At 55.4% G+C, this 16,457-nt stretch overlaps 1 protein-coding gene across 1 annotated transcript in view; it reads left to right on the forward strand.

Annotated features, from left to right (window-relative positions):
- Positions 1-16,457, forward strand: part of LOC142254739 (nuclear pore membrane glycoprotein 210-like) — a 74,639-nt gene that overhangs the window by 47,085 nt on the left and 11,097 nt on the right. The window contains exons 36-37 of the mRNA XM_075325995.1: positions 2,292-2,527; positions 2,681-2,873. Coding sequence (XP_075182110.1) covers positions 2,292-2,527; positions 2,681-2,873 — 429 coding nt within the window. The remainder of the gene's footprint in view (positions 1-2,291; positions 2,528-2,680; positions 2,874-16,457) is intronic.

Here is a 16,457-nt window from a genome sequence, read left to right on the forward strand (position 1 = left end):
CAGCCTCCCCCAGCATCAGCCTCCCTCCTCCCAGCCTCCCCCAGCATCAGCCTCCCCCCTCCTAGCCTCCCCCAGCATCAGCCTCTCTCCTCCCAGCCTCCCCCAGCATCAGCCTCCCTCAGCATCAGCCTCTCTCCTCCGAGCCTCCCGCAGCATCAGCCTCTCCCAGCATCAGCCTCCCTCAGCATCAGCCTCTTTCCTTCCAGCCTCCCCCAGCATCAGCCTCTCTCCTCCCAGCCTCTCCCAGTATCAGCCTCTCTCCTCCCAGCCTCCCCCAGCATCAGCCTCTTTCCTCCCAGCCTCCCCCAGCATCAGCCTCTCTCCTCCCAGCCTCCCCCAGTATCAGCCTCCCTCTTCCCAGCCTCCCCCAGCATCAGCCTCCCCCAGCATCAGCCTCTCTTCTCCCAGCCTCCCCCAGCATCAGCCTCTCTCCTCCCAGCCTCCCCCCTCCCAGCCTCCCCCAGCATCAGCCTCCCCCCTCCCAGCCTCCCCCAGCATCAGCCTCCCCCCCTCCCAGCCTCTCCCAGCATCAGCCTCTCTCCTCCCAGCCTCCCTCAGCGACAGCTTCCCCCTCCCAGCCTCCCCCAGCATCAGCCTCCCCCAGCATCAGCCTCTCTCCTCCCAGCCTCCCCCAGCATCAGCCTCCCCCAGCATCAGCCTCCCTCCTCCCAGCCTCCCCCAGCATCAGCCTCTCTCCTCCCAGCCTCCCCCAGCATCAGCCTCCCTCCTCCCAGCCTCCCCCAGCATCAGCCTCCCCCCTCCTAGCCTCCCCCAGCATCAGCCTCTCTCCTCCCAGCCTCCCCCAGCATCAGCCTCCCTCAGCATCAGCCTCTCTCCTCCGAGCCTCCCGCAGCATCAGCCTCTCCCAGCATCAGCCTCCCTCAGCATCAGCCTCTTTCCTTCCAGCCTCCCCCAGCATCAGCCTCTCTCCTCCCAGCCTCTCCCAGCATCAGCCTCTCTCCTCCCAGCCTCCCCCAGCATCAGCCTCCCTCAGCATCAACCTCCCTCCTCCCAGCCTCCCCCAGCATCCGCCTCCCAGCCTCCCCCAGCATCAGCCTCCCCCAGCATCAGCCTCTCTCCTCCCAGCCTCCCCCAACATCAGCCTCCCAGCCTCCCCCAGCATCAGCCTCCCCCAGCATCAGCCTCTCTCCTCCCAGCCTCCCCCAACATCAGCCTCTTTCCTCCCAGCCTCCCCCAGTATCAGCCTCCCTCTTCCCAGCCTCCCCCAGCATCAGCCTCCCCCAGCATCAGCCTCTTTCCTCCCAGCCTCCCCCAGCATCAGCCTCCCTCAGCATCAACCTCCCTCCTCCCAGCCTCCCCCAGCATCAGCCTCCCCCAGCATCAGCCTCTCTCCTCCCAGCCTCCCCTAGCATCAGCCTCCCTCATCCCAGCCTCCCCGAGCATCAGCCTCCCCCATCATCAGCCTCCCCCCTCCTAGCCTCCCCCAGCATCAGCCTCCCCCAGCACCAGCCTCCCCCAGCATCAGACTCTCTCCTCCCAGCCTCCCCCAGTATCAGCTTCTCTTCCCCCAAGTCTCCCCCAATATCAGCCTCTCTCCCCCCACCACATGCGCAGATCTCCAGTCTGCATTAGAGACACCCCCACGCTCCTTATGAATCTTCAGCTCTGCGAGCACTTACCTGCTCCAGGGCCCGCTGTCATCTTGCTGGCTCACGTGAGTATCCTCTTCTGACACCAGCTTCCATCGCGGCGTCCTCTGCGGCGTCCTGCTGTGAGCTCTGCATGTGAAATCCACACAGCATTGGACGCAGCACAGAGGAAGGAGCTGATTGGCGCGCCTGTGACCCCGGAAGTGCAGGCGCCGGCAGTTTCGGGGTCAATCAGCTCTCTGTGCCCGGCCGCCGCAGTTTGTCTGCATTTGCGTCTTAATTGATGCAGATACAAATAAATGGAGGTGCGCCTCTCCCCCTCCCCCCTCCGAAAATACAGCGGATTTAATGGATATGTAAAAAAAAAAATTTTTTTTTTATCCTTTACTGCTAGAAGGTGCCGCCCCCCGCATCCTGCCGCCCCAGGCACGGGACCACAGGTGCCTAATGGTAAATACGGCCCTGATCTCACCCCAAAAGCTGGATTCACATCTACACTGCTCAGTACTTGTGTATATTGCCCTGTATGTTGCTGTTTTTGAACATATGCTACATATGGACAGAATACAAGCCATATAATGGCCAGCAATAGTGTTGTTCCTCCTGTAGGCACTCAGGAGAGCAGCAAAGTTTGTCTACTTTGACCTGGGCTTTAAACTGTGAAATATCTTGGATTTGTAGGACAATATACTTGTGAGATCTCCACCAGGCCCCTGACAGACGTGGAGATGCAAACCCTGAGCACAGCGGAGACCTCGGTGGAAATAAGAGCCTCTCTAAATGGAGCAATCGGGGTCCTTCATGTCCCTTTCTATCCAACCTTCCATATAAACCAGTCTGAGCTGATCTTCACCAGCAAGGATCTCGACAATTACATCAGGATCTATGGGACCAGCAACGTGATAAGAAATGTGGAGGTATCATCACTTTATCGTCTCATTTTCTGATATGTTACAGGCATACGATCACTGGTAAAAGATTGTAATTGTGGCCATGCTGCTCGCCACTTTTTCTAATGTTAGAGGGTCATTTCTTCTTAATCTTGGAAAGTCACTTTCTTTTCCCTGCAGATGGTATCAAGTTTCCCAGACTTCTTATTTGGAAATGCCATAGCTTCAGAAAAGCAGAGAGGACTGTTCCTCTTCCCCGTCTCTGTTTTGGACCTCACTTCCATCCATTCATTCCCAGTGCCCCTGACTATTAATATCTCGTGTGCACTGACGGGTCAGCACATTGCTCTGCCGGTGACGGCTGCACCAGAAGGTCAGTTTGATATCACTTATTACTTTAGCTTGTGCAATATTTGTTAATTTATACAGATTTTGGTTCCGCATTCTACCTAATGTAATACACACAAGTGGCCACTAGGTGGCAGCAGAGTCTAGCTGTACTCATGATGGGGGAATCTGCTGACAATTGATATCAATATAAAATATCACTTTCTCTGTCGTTTCATTGGGGGACACAGGACCATGGGTTATGCTGCTGTCACTAGGAGGCTGACACTAAGTAAACAGAAAAAGTTAGCTCCTCCCCAGCAGTATAACCCCTGAGCCGGAGGCGGGCTCAATCAGTTTTTTGCTTAGTGTCGTAGGAGGCTGATGTGGGCCGACTGGGCCCCCTTCAGCCACTTGATTTTTTGCGTTATTTTGTTTTTCTCATTTTTTCTCGGCGACGCTCGTCGCTCTCATCTGTGGTAATTTTCTTTTTCTGCAGGTATCTTTTCTCTACCTCAGCTCTCGCAGCCCGTGTGGGTACCACTCCCCTGGGTCGCAGAGGCTTGAGTTGTCGGGCCCTCTCCCCCGTCCAATTCCACGGTACCACTCCCCGGTTGGCACGCGGGGCTGAACTTTCCTGGGCACCCCTATTCACCCTGCGGTACCACCCCAAAGGGTCGCAAGGGGCATACAGCAGGGACTGGACCTCCGCAGCGCATCTGGAGTTTTTGGATGGGGCCCGCAACGCTGCTACATTTAGGGGCTTCCACCCCAATGGCGTCCAACTCCCCGCCTTCTTCAGCCTGCTTCCTGGTGCCCGCAGCTATTCCTTCGCTGAGCGGAGCACACAGGAGCATGTGCAGAGTCTCAGCCTGCACACTGGACAGCGCGCCGCGGATCAGGTAGCGTAGGACCCCTACCTTCTCCCCCCTCGGACGGCTGCAGAAATTTAGGCCCCGGTCTGGGCCTACTCGCCGGACTCCCCCGCTGCGTCCGTGGAGCTCCCTGCCGACTCCGAGGTCGGGCGGCCCCGCATCGCTGCTGCGCCGCCGCCGCTTGCGGCCGGGTCCGCCGGCGCTGCCCCTGTACCTTTTAACAGCTTCAAACGCCGCCGCCACCTGAGGTCGGCTCCGTCGGCGCTGCCTCTGCCCGCAACGGCACCTCGGCTCGGCCACTGTCCTCGGTCCCCCAGGCCGCCTACCGCACAGCGCGCCGAGGATCCTCGCCGCCACCTGCGGTCGGGTCCGCCGGCGCGGCCTCTGCCCGCGACGGTGCCTCTGCTTGGGCCCCGTCCTCGGCGTGCCCAGGCCGCATCCCGCACAGCGCGCCGAGGATCCTCTCCGCCACCGCCTGCGGCCGGGTCCGCCGGCGCGGCCTCTGCCCGCGACGGTGCCTCTGCTTAGGCCCCGTCCTCGGCGTGCCCAGGCCGCATCCCGCACAACGCGCCGAGGATCCTCTCCGCCGCCGCCTGCGGTCGGGTCCGCCGGCGCGGCCTCTACCCGCGACGGTGCCTCTGCTTGGGCCCCGTCCTCGGCGTGCCCAGGCCGCATCCCGCACAGCGCGCCGAGGATCCTCTCCGCCGCCGCCTGCGGCCGGGTCCGCCGGCGCGGCCTCTGTCCGCCCCGGCACCTTCAAAATTTAGCCCCCGGCTTCGGCCCTGTCCTCGGCGTCCCCAGGCCCGCCTCCCGCACGGCGCTATTGGACGCCGGCCTCTCCGTTCCCGCCCTCCGCCGTGCTCCAGGCATCACTTGGGGGGTGGGGGATATTTTTTTCCCGCTCACAGCGTCCATTTTAAATAAAGAAAGGAAAAAAAAAAAGAGAATGGGAGTTTATTCCAGACTACTAGCCTGGGTTTACTGAGGCCTCAGCATCACCTTCTTTTTCCGGGGGAGAAAATAAAACACACTTTTCTTTAGTGTATATTTTTTATTTTAGGTCGATTTTTATTAAAAATTTTACATACATGAGTTTTTTACACCTTAACTCTTACAGTACTTTCGGGCACTTGTTTTGCTTCACCTTTTTTATTTCGCGCTCCCAGCTCGAGATTTTAGTTTAGTCCCCTCCGGCGGGTTAATGCCCTGTCTCAGGTCATAGATCCCCTCGCCGCCGTCCCTCGGCTTCGCGCGCATGCGCTGCGTCCCCGGCCAATACTCGGTTATACCTTCCATAGGTCTAGCGCAATCCCCTCGGGGAGGTGAGTCTCGTGCCAGGGACCTTTCCTATGCTAGAAGCGGACCCGACAGGTCTCGTCTTTTGTGGCCCCCCTGTTTTCCACCTTATTCCCCAGGTCCAGACTGCCTTTTCTCCGGCAGTCTTCCGACCTCTCGGGTGATGGCCCAGGCTTTCCACCTCTGCTGGACTCCGAGCAGGACCTGGATGTTTTGGCGCATGTCTAAAGGCCTGCTGGAATTGGTGAGTCAGGCCGTAAGGCTACGGACAGCCCCCTTATCTCCATGCACGCAGGTCCCCCTTAAGTCATTTGGAGCGGACCCTGCTCAGACGACATCCAGAGCTCGCTGAGTTACCGCGTGCTCACAGTCAACTGCCATACACGACGTTTACCAGCGGTAAGTCTAGTCATCGTCTTTATTCCCTTCTCCAAAAAGGGGTCTCGGTGAGAATGGGCATGCCACACTGGAGTCGCTGAGTGATCACAGACAACAACCAGACACGGCGTTTACCTGCGGTAAGTCGTGTTATTGTCATTATCATTCCCCCAGAGGGCTCTGGAGAGAGGGGGCATGGCACCTTGCAGACAGGAAGGTGGGGACCCCTGCGGGTTTTCAGTGGACATCCAGTTCGCCGTGTGACTGCGTGAGCACGGATATTCCTCGGACACAATTTTTACCAGCGGTAAGTCCCTTATATTGTCTTACCCCTTCTCGTAGAGGGCTCCGTGATGAAGGGGCACGCTACCCTGTACTTGACCCGCCTGGGTTCCTCCTGGCTTCTCGTCCCTATCGTGACGCTCCGCAGGGACTCCATGGACACTCTACGCAGCGGTCCGCGCTCCACCTATGCCGATCCAGGACTGGTTATCAGCTTCAGTGAGTACCCTCTCTTTACAAAATCTGGTGTCTGCCCGCTACACGGCCTGAGCCTCTAACATCAGGGTACCTACCCGTCGAGAGCTCTGACTCGGGATCAGGAACGCAGATTCGACATTTAGGAAGTCGCTGACTTCCTTTCCGGCTCTCGGGATCGCCCTTTCGGAGATAGGCGAGTCCAGTTTATCCCCTACGCTACGTCAGGGTAGACTGGCTACGTAAGGGAAGGGTACACCCCTTTCCCGGCATCGGCCCTAATGCACCAGGACTCGTTCCCTCACATTAGGTTCGTCAGGGAACCTTTATCCCTACAACAGCCATCTCCGCTTTGCGTGGCTGCGGACCGTCCCAGCTTTCTGAGAGTGCTTGCAGGGATCACGATCCCTACGCATCCCCAGGCTCTCTCTGCCCAGGAACGACCGGGAGACCCAGAGTCTCCCTTCAAGGACCCTCGCATTGAGGTTTAGACCATCATCATCACTTTTCGCTACTAGGGTAGCTGAGCTACAGGAAGGAGTCCTCCCAGACCCGGCCCGGTCCATCACTCCTCAGGCACGGTATTCGAGCCGTTCAAGGGTTGCTACTCCTCACGCAGGAGCAGTTTCCCTCCTGGCACAGGGTCCTGCGGCTCTTTGCCTCCCGCTCCCGTTTTTTCCCTTCGGTTTTTTGCTATGCGAGTCCTCGACAGCCTGTGGCGGTGTTAGCGATGGTGCACATACCAGATTTCATCCCGGACTCTCCAACGGAACACACTGAAGAACGGGGACAGGAAGGTTCCGTCTTCGAGGGTGACCGGCCAATTTCCTCCTAGAGGACCACTCTTCGCAACCATCCCTGGGAAGATTTCCTTTCCTCCTCTGGAGCTTATTATCAACCGTCACCAGCCTCCCGTACTAGGGTATGCTACCCCACCATTCCTCGGCACGGTCCCGAGGGACACCCCTAGAGTGTCGTCTCCCCTTTCAGCATTCCGGACTCAGAGCCATTCGGTTAGCCCGGTTACAATTTCTTCTCTGGGGTGTATTGTCCAGTCAGGTTCCAGTCGGACCATGCCACAGCAGTGATGTGCATCATCCACCAGGAAGACGCAGGGAGCGTCATGGCAAGAGAAGAGGCCAAGAGGTTCTTGCTCTGGGACGGGCTCTTTCATTCGCTAATCTCGGCAGCACATCCCGAGCGTGGACGTTTGGGCAGCCGATTTCCGCGGTACGATAGGTCTCGCGTAGGTAAAGGGCTCCAACAGGGATATCAACAGCCAGATCTCTGGCGAAGGAAGACCTCCAGTCGTGACTTTTTGGCCTTCCGATCCAACTCTCAAGTCAATGGTGCGTCGAGTACGCCACCTGCTCTGGACTAGAGGACGACGCCCAAGACCGGTCGTGTAGCCTGTTCAGGCTCTCGTGCATCTTCCCGCTGCTTTCCATGATCTCGAGGGTTCTCAAGAGGGACCTAGGCAGGCGATAGCTCGGGAGTGGCCCAGGCGAGCATAGTTTCGCATAACTTACTCATCTCCTCGCAGATGCCCCGTGGCTCCTTCCAGACCGCCAGATTCTTCCGTGTCCGGGCCCCTCTAGTCTACCAGGACTCAGGAGTCCCAGGTTCCATGGCCTCACCAGTGGATCCCGGGTGCTGGCTCGGTCAGGTCTGTGAACAAGATGATGACAGACATTGAGGAGGGCCTGGAATCCAGTTCCCTCGAAGATTTAGTTCCACGTGGAAAGAGCTCCCCCGGTGGTGTGAGGACCGCATCTTCAGAGACTTTTCACTTTCCGTCAATCAGGGCCTTCGCTCAGAGAAATGTCCATCTGGCTCGGCGTTTTTCATCGTTCACTAGAAAAGTGGGACCATAATCCAGTGATGAGTTTGCTCAAGGTACCCCTTTTTTCCCTGCTCCCACCTGTTTTGATAGGTGGGCTCCTCGTGGCCATCTGGTTGTTATAGACGGCATCAGGGCGGGCAGCCCTCTCGTAGTCTTTTCTCCACCTTTTTCCGCTCCGCCAGCAGGATAAGGGGGGGGCTGCAGCCAGAACCCTTCGTTTCTGTCCGAGACACCTCGGCTTTCCTTCCAGAAGAGGACTTTAGGTTTCGTTTTTGTCGGTTCTAGGCTCCCCTCTCAGCCTGAAAGAGGCATAGTTCGTTCTAGGGCTGGTACGAGCCCTCAGTCTTTCGTGTCGGCAGGACACCATTTTTTTGTCGGTTACACCGACTGTCAGTCCATTCTTCCGCCCTTTCCCAAGAAGCATAGGCCGGCGCAAAGGGCCTGAATATCACATGGATCCTTTCCTCCATATGTGAAGACTATCGCATGAAGGTCGGACTTCCGCCGCGGTCTACCGAGCAAGGGGCACCCTTGCAAGATTGGGCTCCGGACGTCGGTCAACCAGGTCCTCTGGTCCACCACCCGATCTAGTCGGCGTACCTTTGCTAGTTTCTAACAGGTTCTCACTCAAGCTTCGGCAGAGGCCAGTCTTGGTGTAAGGTTTGCGGGTGGCAGTGGCACACCTGTAACAACGTATGCGCTTGTAGGTCCGGGTCAGCCCGGCAAGGGGAAGCGACTTCCTTCCTATCTCCGGTGATGGTTTTCTTCCCACCCAGGGACTGCTTTTGGACGTCCCATGGTCCTGTGTCCCCCAATGAAACAACAGAGAAAGTAGGATTTTTGTGTACTCACCGTAAAATCTCTTTCTCTTAGTCTTCATTGGGGGACACAGCACCCACCCTGCTTGTGCTTTTCGTTATATATGACATGCCTGTTTCCCCAGTGCCCATATTCCCAGGTCACTGGTCACACGACTGTTCGTCATAGTTTTTTACCTTGTTTTTATCCAGGATTGTTTGGCTCTCCTCCTACTGCTTGTGCACTAAACTGATTGAGCCCGCCTCCGGCTCAGGGGTTATACTGCTGGGGAGGAGCTAACTTTTTCTGTTTACTTAGTGTCAGCCTCCTAGTGACAGCAGCATAACCCATGGTCCTGTGTCCCCCAATGAAGACTAAGAGAAAGAGATTTTACGGTGAGTACACAAAAATCCTACTATTTGCAGATGACGTCCTACCCTCTTTAAGGAATCCTTTAAATTCAGTGAAATATTTATTAGATATGGCAAATTCTTCCCTTTTATAGATGAAGACTTACAGAGTATTATGAAAAGAGAAAAAAAAAATTTCAACTGAGGACAGGGTAAAATTTCTCATCTTGGAATCCAACTTACCTCTCACAAGGAGGTTTTAACAAACATGGCCACCTGTCATGGCGGCGTAGGGATATGTGGAGACTACAGATGTCTGTTATCAGCACAGGTGTCGAACCACAGACTTGTAGTTCATAGCCAGGCGAGCAAGAGTTAATCTCTGCTGGGCTGCTTGTTAGTCTCCTTTGATCACATGTTGTGGGGGAGCCAATCACATTCACTCCCTTCCTATATATGCTGGCTGGACTATTCCATTAATGCCAGCTATAGCTTCTCTATATTGGTCTGGTGAGGTGTTGTGATCCTGACTTTCTGGTGGCTGTGCTACTTCATTGCTGTGAGCGGTTGTGGTGTTAACCCTTGTTATCCTTTTGTTACTGCCTTACTTCTCTTGCTTTTTCCCCTTATTTCTTATTGTTTGTTCCTGTGAGTTTTTAGTGTGTCTGAGTTTTAGTTTTCCCCTGTGTTGCCATCACACTCCTGCCTCTTCCCCTGGGGAGATGGGCAGTTTAGTTCTGGACAGGAGAATATCCAGGCATGGGACTCCAGCATCTTTACCATTAGGGGTAACCCAGAGGTTAGGGATAGCCTAGGGTCCTGCTAGTGTGAGGGACAGAGTAGGAGCCCCCTGTCCCTTGCTATCCTACAGTCACATCGTGACATTACCTCACCTTTCTCAAACGTGATCCAGAAAACTATACAACCCTTGTTATCCTTTTGTTGCTGCCTTACTTCTCTTGTTTTTTTTTCCCTTGTTTCTTATGGTTTGTTCCTGTGAGTTTGTAGTGTGTCTGAGTTTTAGTTTTCCCCTGTGTTGCCATCACACTCCCGCCTCTTCCCCTGGGGGGATGGACAGTTTAGCTCTGGACAGGGGAATATCCAGGCATGGGACTCCAGCATCTTCACCATTAGGTGTAACCCAGAGGTTAGGGATAGCCTAGGGTCCTGCTAGTGTGAGGGATAGAATAGGAGCCCCCTGTCCCTTGCTATCCTACAGTCACGTCGATACATTACCTCACCTTTCTCAAACGTGATCTAAGAACATCTTTCTATCTTTCTTTGTCGCTCTATTGGGAGACCCAGACAATTGGGTGTATAGGCTATGCCTCCGGAGGCCGCACAAAGTATTACACTCAAAAGTGTTAAGCCCCTCCCCTTCTGCCTATACACCCCCCGTGCTCCCACGGGCTCCTCAGTTTTTTGCTTTGTGCGAAGGAGGTCAGACACGCACGCACAGCTCCACAGATTGGTCAGCAGCAGCTGCTGACCATGTCGGATGGAAGAAAAGTGGGCCCATATAGGGCCCCCAGCATGCTCCCTTCTCACCCCACTCTTGTCGGCGGTGTTGTAAGGTTGAGGTATCCATTGCGGGTACGGAGGCTGGAGCCCACATGCTGTTTTCCTTCCCCATCCCCCTCAGGGCTCTGGTGGAAGTGGGATCCTATCGGTCTCCAGGCACTGAGACCGTGCTTCATCCACAACTCCTGTGGAGCCTGCTGGATAGGAGCCGGGTATCGTTCAGGGACATGGCCCTGCTACTTGGAGGTACTCTGTGTCCCCGTGGGGACCGCGCACAGCAACACTCCAGCTTTGCTGGGTGTGCTAGTGCACCGGGGACCGCGGCGCTGACCGGGTTAATATGTGCCATTACACACTCAGCGTTGCTGAGTGTGTTTATGTATAGGGACTGCCGCACTGACCGCCGCTGCCATGGAAACACTGCGGCGCGGCTGGGACTTGTAGTGCGCCGGGGACTTCCACGCCGGCCGCGCTTTTACGGCGGCCGCGTTTATTACTAGAGTCCCCGGCTTTTTGCGGCCTAGTTTCCTTTCCTCCCGCCCATAGCCCTGACAGGCAGGGGAAGGGCGGGACGCTGCACAGAACGAGCAGCACTGAGGGCTGGAGCATGCTTTGCATACTCCACTCCCCTCACTGTGCACAGTGCAGGCAACAGTTCCCGCTCTTTCTGGGTCACGCCCACGGCTCCCTCCTCTCCTCAGGACGCATTCCTGTCAGCTCCTCGGACGCTGCAGAGGGGGACAAAATCTGGGAGACCCAGGCAGGGACTCTGGTGGCCTCACAACCGCTTTAAGCGGGTGGTAAGCAGCACCTGTGGTGCTAGCCCCATTGTGCAGTAGTGTTACATTATATGTTTATTTTACACTGTATAGTGCACAGTTGATTTCTGGCTATATACCCTATTGTGTTGCTCAGGGAAGATAATAGCATGGCGCCCACGAAAGGCAGGGGTGCCAAAACACAGGCTTATTATGTTGCCTGCGCCGCATGTACGACCCCGCTACCGGCAGGTTCCACTGACCCTCATTGTGTGCACTGTTCGGCCCCTGTGGCACTTACTCAGCCAGAGCCTCTGCTAAGAGGGGCCCAGGGGGAGCCACCTGCTAACACTGTTCAGGTGACAGGGACGGAGTTTGCAAAACTCTCTGAGACTATGGCGAAGATACTGGAAGCCTTGCAGTCCAGACCAGTATTTCAGCACAGGGACTCTGTTGAATCTTTGTCCCCTGGCCCACCTCAGCTGGACCAACAATGTCCTCCCGGGGTACCTCATGGATCCCAAGCTGAGGGTTCTGACACAGACCCCAGCCCCAGACCGACTAAGCGAGCTCGCTTAGATTTTCCCTCGACATCATCATATTGTTCAGGGTCTCAGCGAGGGGAATCGCTGGTTGATGACGCGGAAGTAGCTGATCAGGATTCTGATCCTGAGGCCGCTCTCAATCTTGGTACTCCGGACGGGGACGCCATAGTGAACGACCTTATTGCGTCCATCAATCGTATGTTGGATATTTCTCCCTCAGCTCCTCCGGCGGAGGAGTCGGCTTCCCAGCAGGAGAAAATCCGTTTCAGGTTTCCCAAGCGTACACCGAGTATGTTTCTGGACCACTCTGATTTCAGAGAGGCAGTCCAGAATCACCATGCTTGTCCAGATAAGCGTTTTTCTAAGCGCCTTAAGGATACACGTTATCCCTTTCCCCCTGACGTGGTCAAGGGTTGGACTCAGTGTCCCAAAGTGGATCCTCCAATCTCCAGACTGGCAGCTAGATCCATACTTGCAGTGGAAGATGGGGCTTCACTCAAAGATGCCACTGACAGGCAGATGGAGCTCTGGTTGAAATCCATCTATGAAGCTATCGGCGCTTCTTTTGTCCCAGCATTCGCAGCCGTATGGGCGCTACAAGCTATCTCAGCAGGTGAAGCGCAAATTGACGCAGCCACACGCACGTCCGCGCCACAGGTGGCGTCCATAACCACTCAGACGTCGGCATTTGCGTCTTACGCTATTAATGCTGTCCTGGACTCTGCGAGCCGTACGGCGGTTGCAGCCGCCAATTCGGTGGTACTCCGCAGGGCCTTGTGGCTACGGGAATGGAAGGCAGATTCTGTTTCCAAAAAGCGCTTAACCAGTTTGCCAATTTCTGGCGAACGATTGTTTGGCGAGCGTTTGGATGAAATCATCAAACAATCCAAGGGAAAGGATACATCCTTACCCCAGCCCAAACCGAACATACCCCAACAGAGGAAGGGGCAGTCGAGGTTTCGGTCCTTTCGGGGCGCGGGCAGGTCCCAATTCTCCTCGTCCAAAAGGCCTCAGAAAGATCAAAGGAACTCTAATGCATGGCGGTCTAAGTCACGTCCTAAACAGACCACCGGAGGTGCCGCTACCAAAGCGGCTTCCTCATGACTTTCGGCATCCTCACTCCGCATCCTCGGTCGGTGGCAGGCTCTCCCGCTTTTGCGACACCTGGCTGCCACGGGTAAAAGACCGTTGGGTGAGAGACATTCTGTCTCACGGTTACAAGATAGAGTTCACCTCTCGTCCCCCGACTCGATTCTTCAGGTCATCCCCGCCTCCCGAGCGAGCCGAGGCTCTTCTGCAGGCGCTGGGCATTCTGAAGGCAGAAGGAGTGGTGGTCCCTGTTCCTCTTCAGCAACAGGGCCACGGTTTTTACTCCAACTTGTTTGTGGTCCCAAAGAAGGACGGGTCTTTCCGACCTGTCCTGGACCTGAAACTTCTCAACACGTAAAGACCAGGCGGTTCCGGATGGAATCCCTCCGCTCCGTCATCGCCTCAATGTCCCAGGGAGATTTCCTTGCATCGATCGATATCAAAGATGCTTATCTCCACGTACCGATTGCTCCAGAGCACCAGCGCTTCTTGCGCTTCGCCATAGGAAACGAACACCTGCAGTTCGTGGCACTGCCGTTCGGCCTGGCAACAGCCCCACGGGTTTTCACCAAGGTTATGGCTACTGTAGTAGCGGTCCTCCACTCTCAGGGTCACTCGGTGATCCCGTACTTGGACGATCTGTTGATCAAGGCACCCTCTCTAGAGGCATGCCAACACAGCCTCGACGCTACCCTGGAGACTCTCCAGAGTTTCGGGTGGATCATCAATTTTCCAAAGTCAAATCTGACACCGGCCCAATCGCTGACATACCTTGGCATGGAGTTTCATACCCTCTCAGCGATAGTGAAGCTTCCGCTGATCAAGCAGCGGACACTACAGACAGGGGTACAATCTCTCCTTCAAGGTCGGTCACACACCTTGAGGCGCCTCATGCACTTCCTGGGGAAGATGGTGGCAGCAATGGAGGCAGTTCCTTTCGCGCAGTTTCACCTGCGTCCTCTTCAATGGGACATCCTACGCAAATGGGACAGGAAGCCGACGTCCCTCGACAGGAACGTCTCCCTCTCGCAGGCGACCAAAGCTTCCCTTCGGTGGTGGCTTCTTCCCACTTCATTATCGAAAGGGAAATCCTTCCTACCCCCATCGTGGGAGGTGGTCACGACGGACGCGAGTCTGTCAGGGTGGGGAGCGGTTTTTCTCCACCACAGGGCTCAGGGTACGTGGACCCAGCAAGAGTCCTCGCTTCAGATCAATGTTCTGGAAATACGGGCAGTGTATCTTGCCCTGAAAGCGTTCCAGCAGTGGCTGGAAGGCAAGCAGATCAGAATTCAGTCAGACAATTCCACAGCGGTGGCATACATCAACCACCAAGGCGGCACACGCAGTCGGCAAGCCTTCCAGGAAGTCCGGCGGATTCTGCTGTGGGTGGAAGCCACGGCCTCCACCATCTCTGCGGTTCACATTCCAGGCGTGGAAAACTGGGAAGCAGATTATCTCAGTCGCCAGGGCATGGACGCAGGGGAATGGTCCCTTCACCCGGACGTGTTTCAGGAGATCTGTTGCCGCTGGGGGGTGCCGGACGTCGACCTCATGGCGTCCCGGCACAACAACAAGGTACCGGCGTTCATGGCACGGTCTCAAGATCCCAGAGCTCTGGCGGCAGACGCCTTAGTTCAGGATTGGTCGCAGTTTCAGCTCCCTTATGTGTTTCCTCCGCTGGCACTGTTGCCCAGAGTGTTACGCAAGATCAGGGCCGACTGCCGCCGCGTCATCCTCGTCGCTCCAGACTGGCCGAGGCGGTCGTGGTACCCGGATCTGTGGCATCTCACGGTCGGCCAACCGTGGGCACTACCAGACCGACCAGACTTGCTATCTCAAGGGCCGTTTTTCCATCTGAATTCTGCGGCCCTCAACCTGACTGTGTGGCCATTGAGTCCTGGATCCTAGCGTCTTCAGGGTTATCTCAAGACGTCATTGCCACTATGAGACAGGCTAGGAAACCATCCTCCGCCAAGATCTACCACAGGACGTGGAAAATTTTCCTGTCATGGTGCTCTGCTCGGGGTATTTCTCCCTGGCCTTTTGCCTTGCCCACTTTTCTGTCCTTCCTTCAATCTGGACTGGAAAAGGGTTTGTCGCTCGGCTCCCTTAAGGGACAAGTCTCAGCGCTCTCTGTGTTTTTCCAGAAGCGCCTAGCCAGACTTCCACAGGTACGCACGTTCCTGCAGGGGGTTTGTCACATCGTTCCTCCTTACAAGCGGCCGTTAGAACCCTGGGATCTGAACAGGGTGCTGACGGTTCTTCAGAAACCACCATTCGAGCCAATGAGGGATATTTCTCTCTCACGCCTTTCGCAGAAAGTGGTTTTTCTAGTAGCAGTCACTTCTCTTCGGAGAGTGTCTGAGCTAGCAGCGCTGTCATGCAAAGCCCCTTTCCTGGTGTTTCACCAGGACAAGGTGGTTCTACGTCCGGTTCCGGAATTTCTCCCTAAGGTGGTATCCCCCTTTCATCTCAATCAGGATATCTCCTTACCTTCTTTTTGTCCTCATCCAGTTCACCAATGTGAAAAGGATTTGCACTTGTTAGATCTGGTGAGAGCACTCAGACTCTACATTTCTCGTACGGCGCCCCTGCGCCGCTCGGATGCACTCTTTGTCCTTGTCGCTGGCCAGCGTAAAGGGTCACAGGCTTCCAAATCAACCCTGGCTCGGTGGATCAAGGAGCCAATTATCGAAGCTTACCGTTCGGCTGGGCTTCCGGTTCCCTCAGGGCTGAAGGCCCATTCTACCAGAGCCGTGGGCGCGTCCTGGGCTTTGAGGCACCAGGCTACGGCTCAGCAGGTGTGTCAGGCGGCTACCTGGTCGAGCCTGCACACTTTCACGAAGCACTATCAGGTGCATACCTATGCTTCGGCGGATGCCAGCCTAGGTAGACGAGTCCTTCAGGCGGCGGTTGCCCACCTGTAGGAAGAGGCCGTTTTACGGCTCTCTTACGAGGTATTATTTTACCCACCCAGGGACTGCTTTTGGACGTCCCAATTGTCTGGGTCTCCCAATAGAGCGACAAAGAAGAAGGGAATTTTGTTTACTTACCGTAAATTCCTTTTCTTCTAGCTCTAATTGGGAGACCCAGCACCCGCCCCTGTTTTTTTGTGTACACATGTTGTTCATGTTGAATGGTTTCAGTTCTCCGATATTCCTTCGGATTGAAGTTACTTTAAACCAGTTTATAATTCTTTTTCCTCCTTCTTGCTTTTGCACCAAAACTGAGGAGCCCGTGGGAGCACGGGGGGTGTATAGGCAGAAGGGGAGGGGCTTAACACTTTTGAGTGTAATACTTTGTGCGGCCTCCGGAGGCATAGCCTATACACCCAATTGTCTGGGTCTCCCAATTAGAGCTAGAAGAAAAGGAATTTACGGTAAGTAAACAAAATTCCCTTCTTCTAATATTCAGAAAACTACACAACCCTTGTTGTCCTTTTGTTGCTACCTTCCTGCTCTTGCTTTTCTCCTTTGTTTCTTACTACTTGTTCCTGTGAATTTGCAGTGTGTCTGAATTGTTTTTCTCCCTATCTATCTTTATCTGTGTTTCAAATCACACTCCTGCCCCATCCTTACCCGGGTGGAACAGTTCTTGACGGGAGAATAGTAAGGCATGGGACTCTGGCATCTCCACCATCGGGGATAAGCCAAAGATTAGGGATAGCCTAGAGTTCGCTCATCTCTACTAATATTATCCC

This window comes from Anomaloglossus baeobatrachus, chromosome 10 (genome assembly GCF_048569485.1).
Source record: "Anomaloglossus baeobatrachus isolate aAnoBae1 chromosome 10, aAnoBae1.hap1, whole genome shotgun sequence".
Classification (NCBI taxonomy): Eukaryota; Metazoa; Chordata; class Amphibia; order Anura; family Aromobatidae; genus Anomaloglossus; species Anomaloglossus baeobatrachus.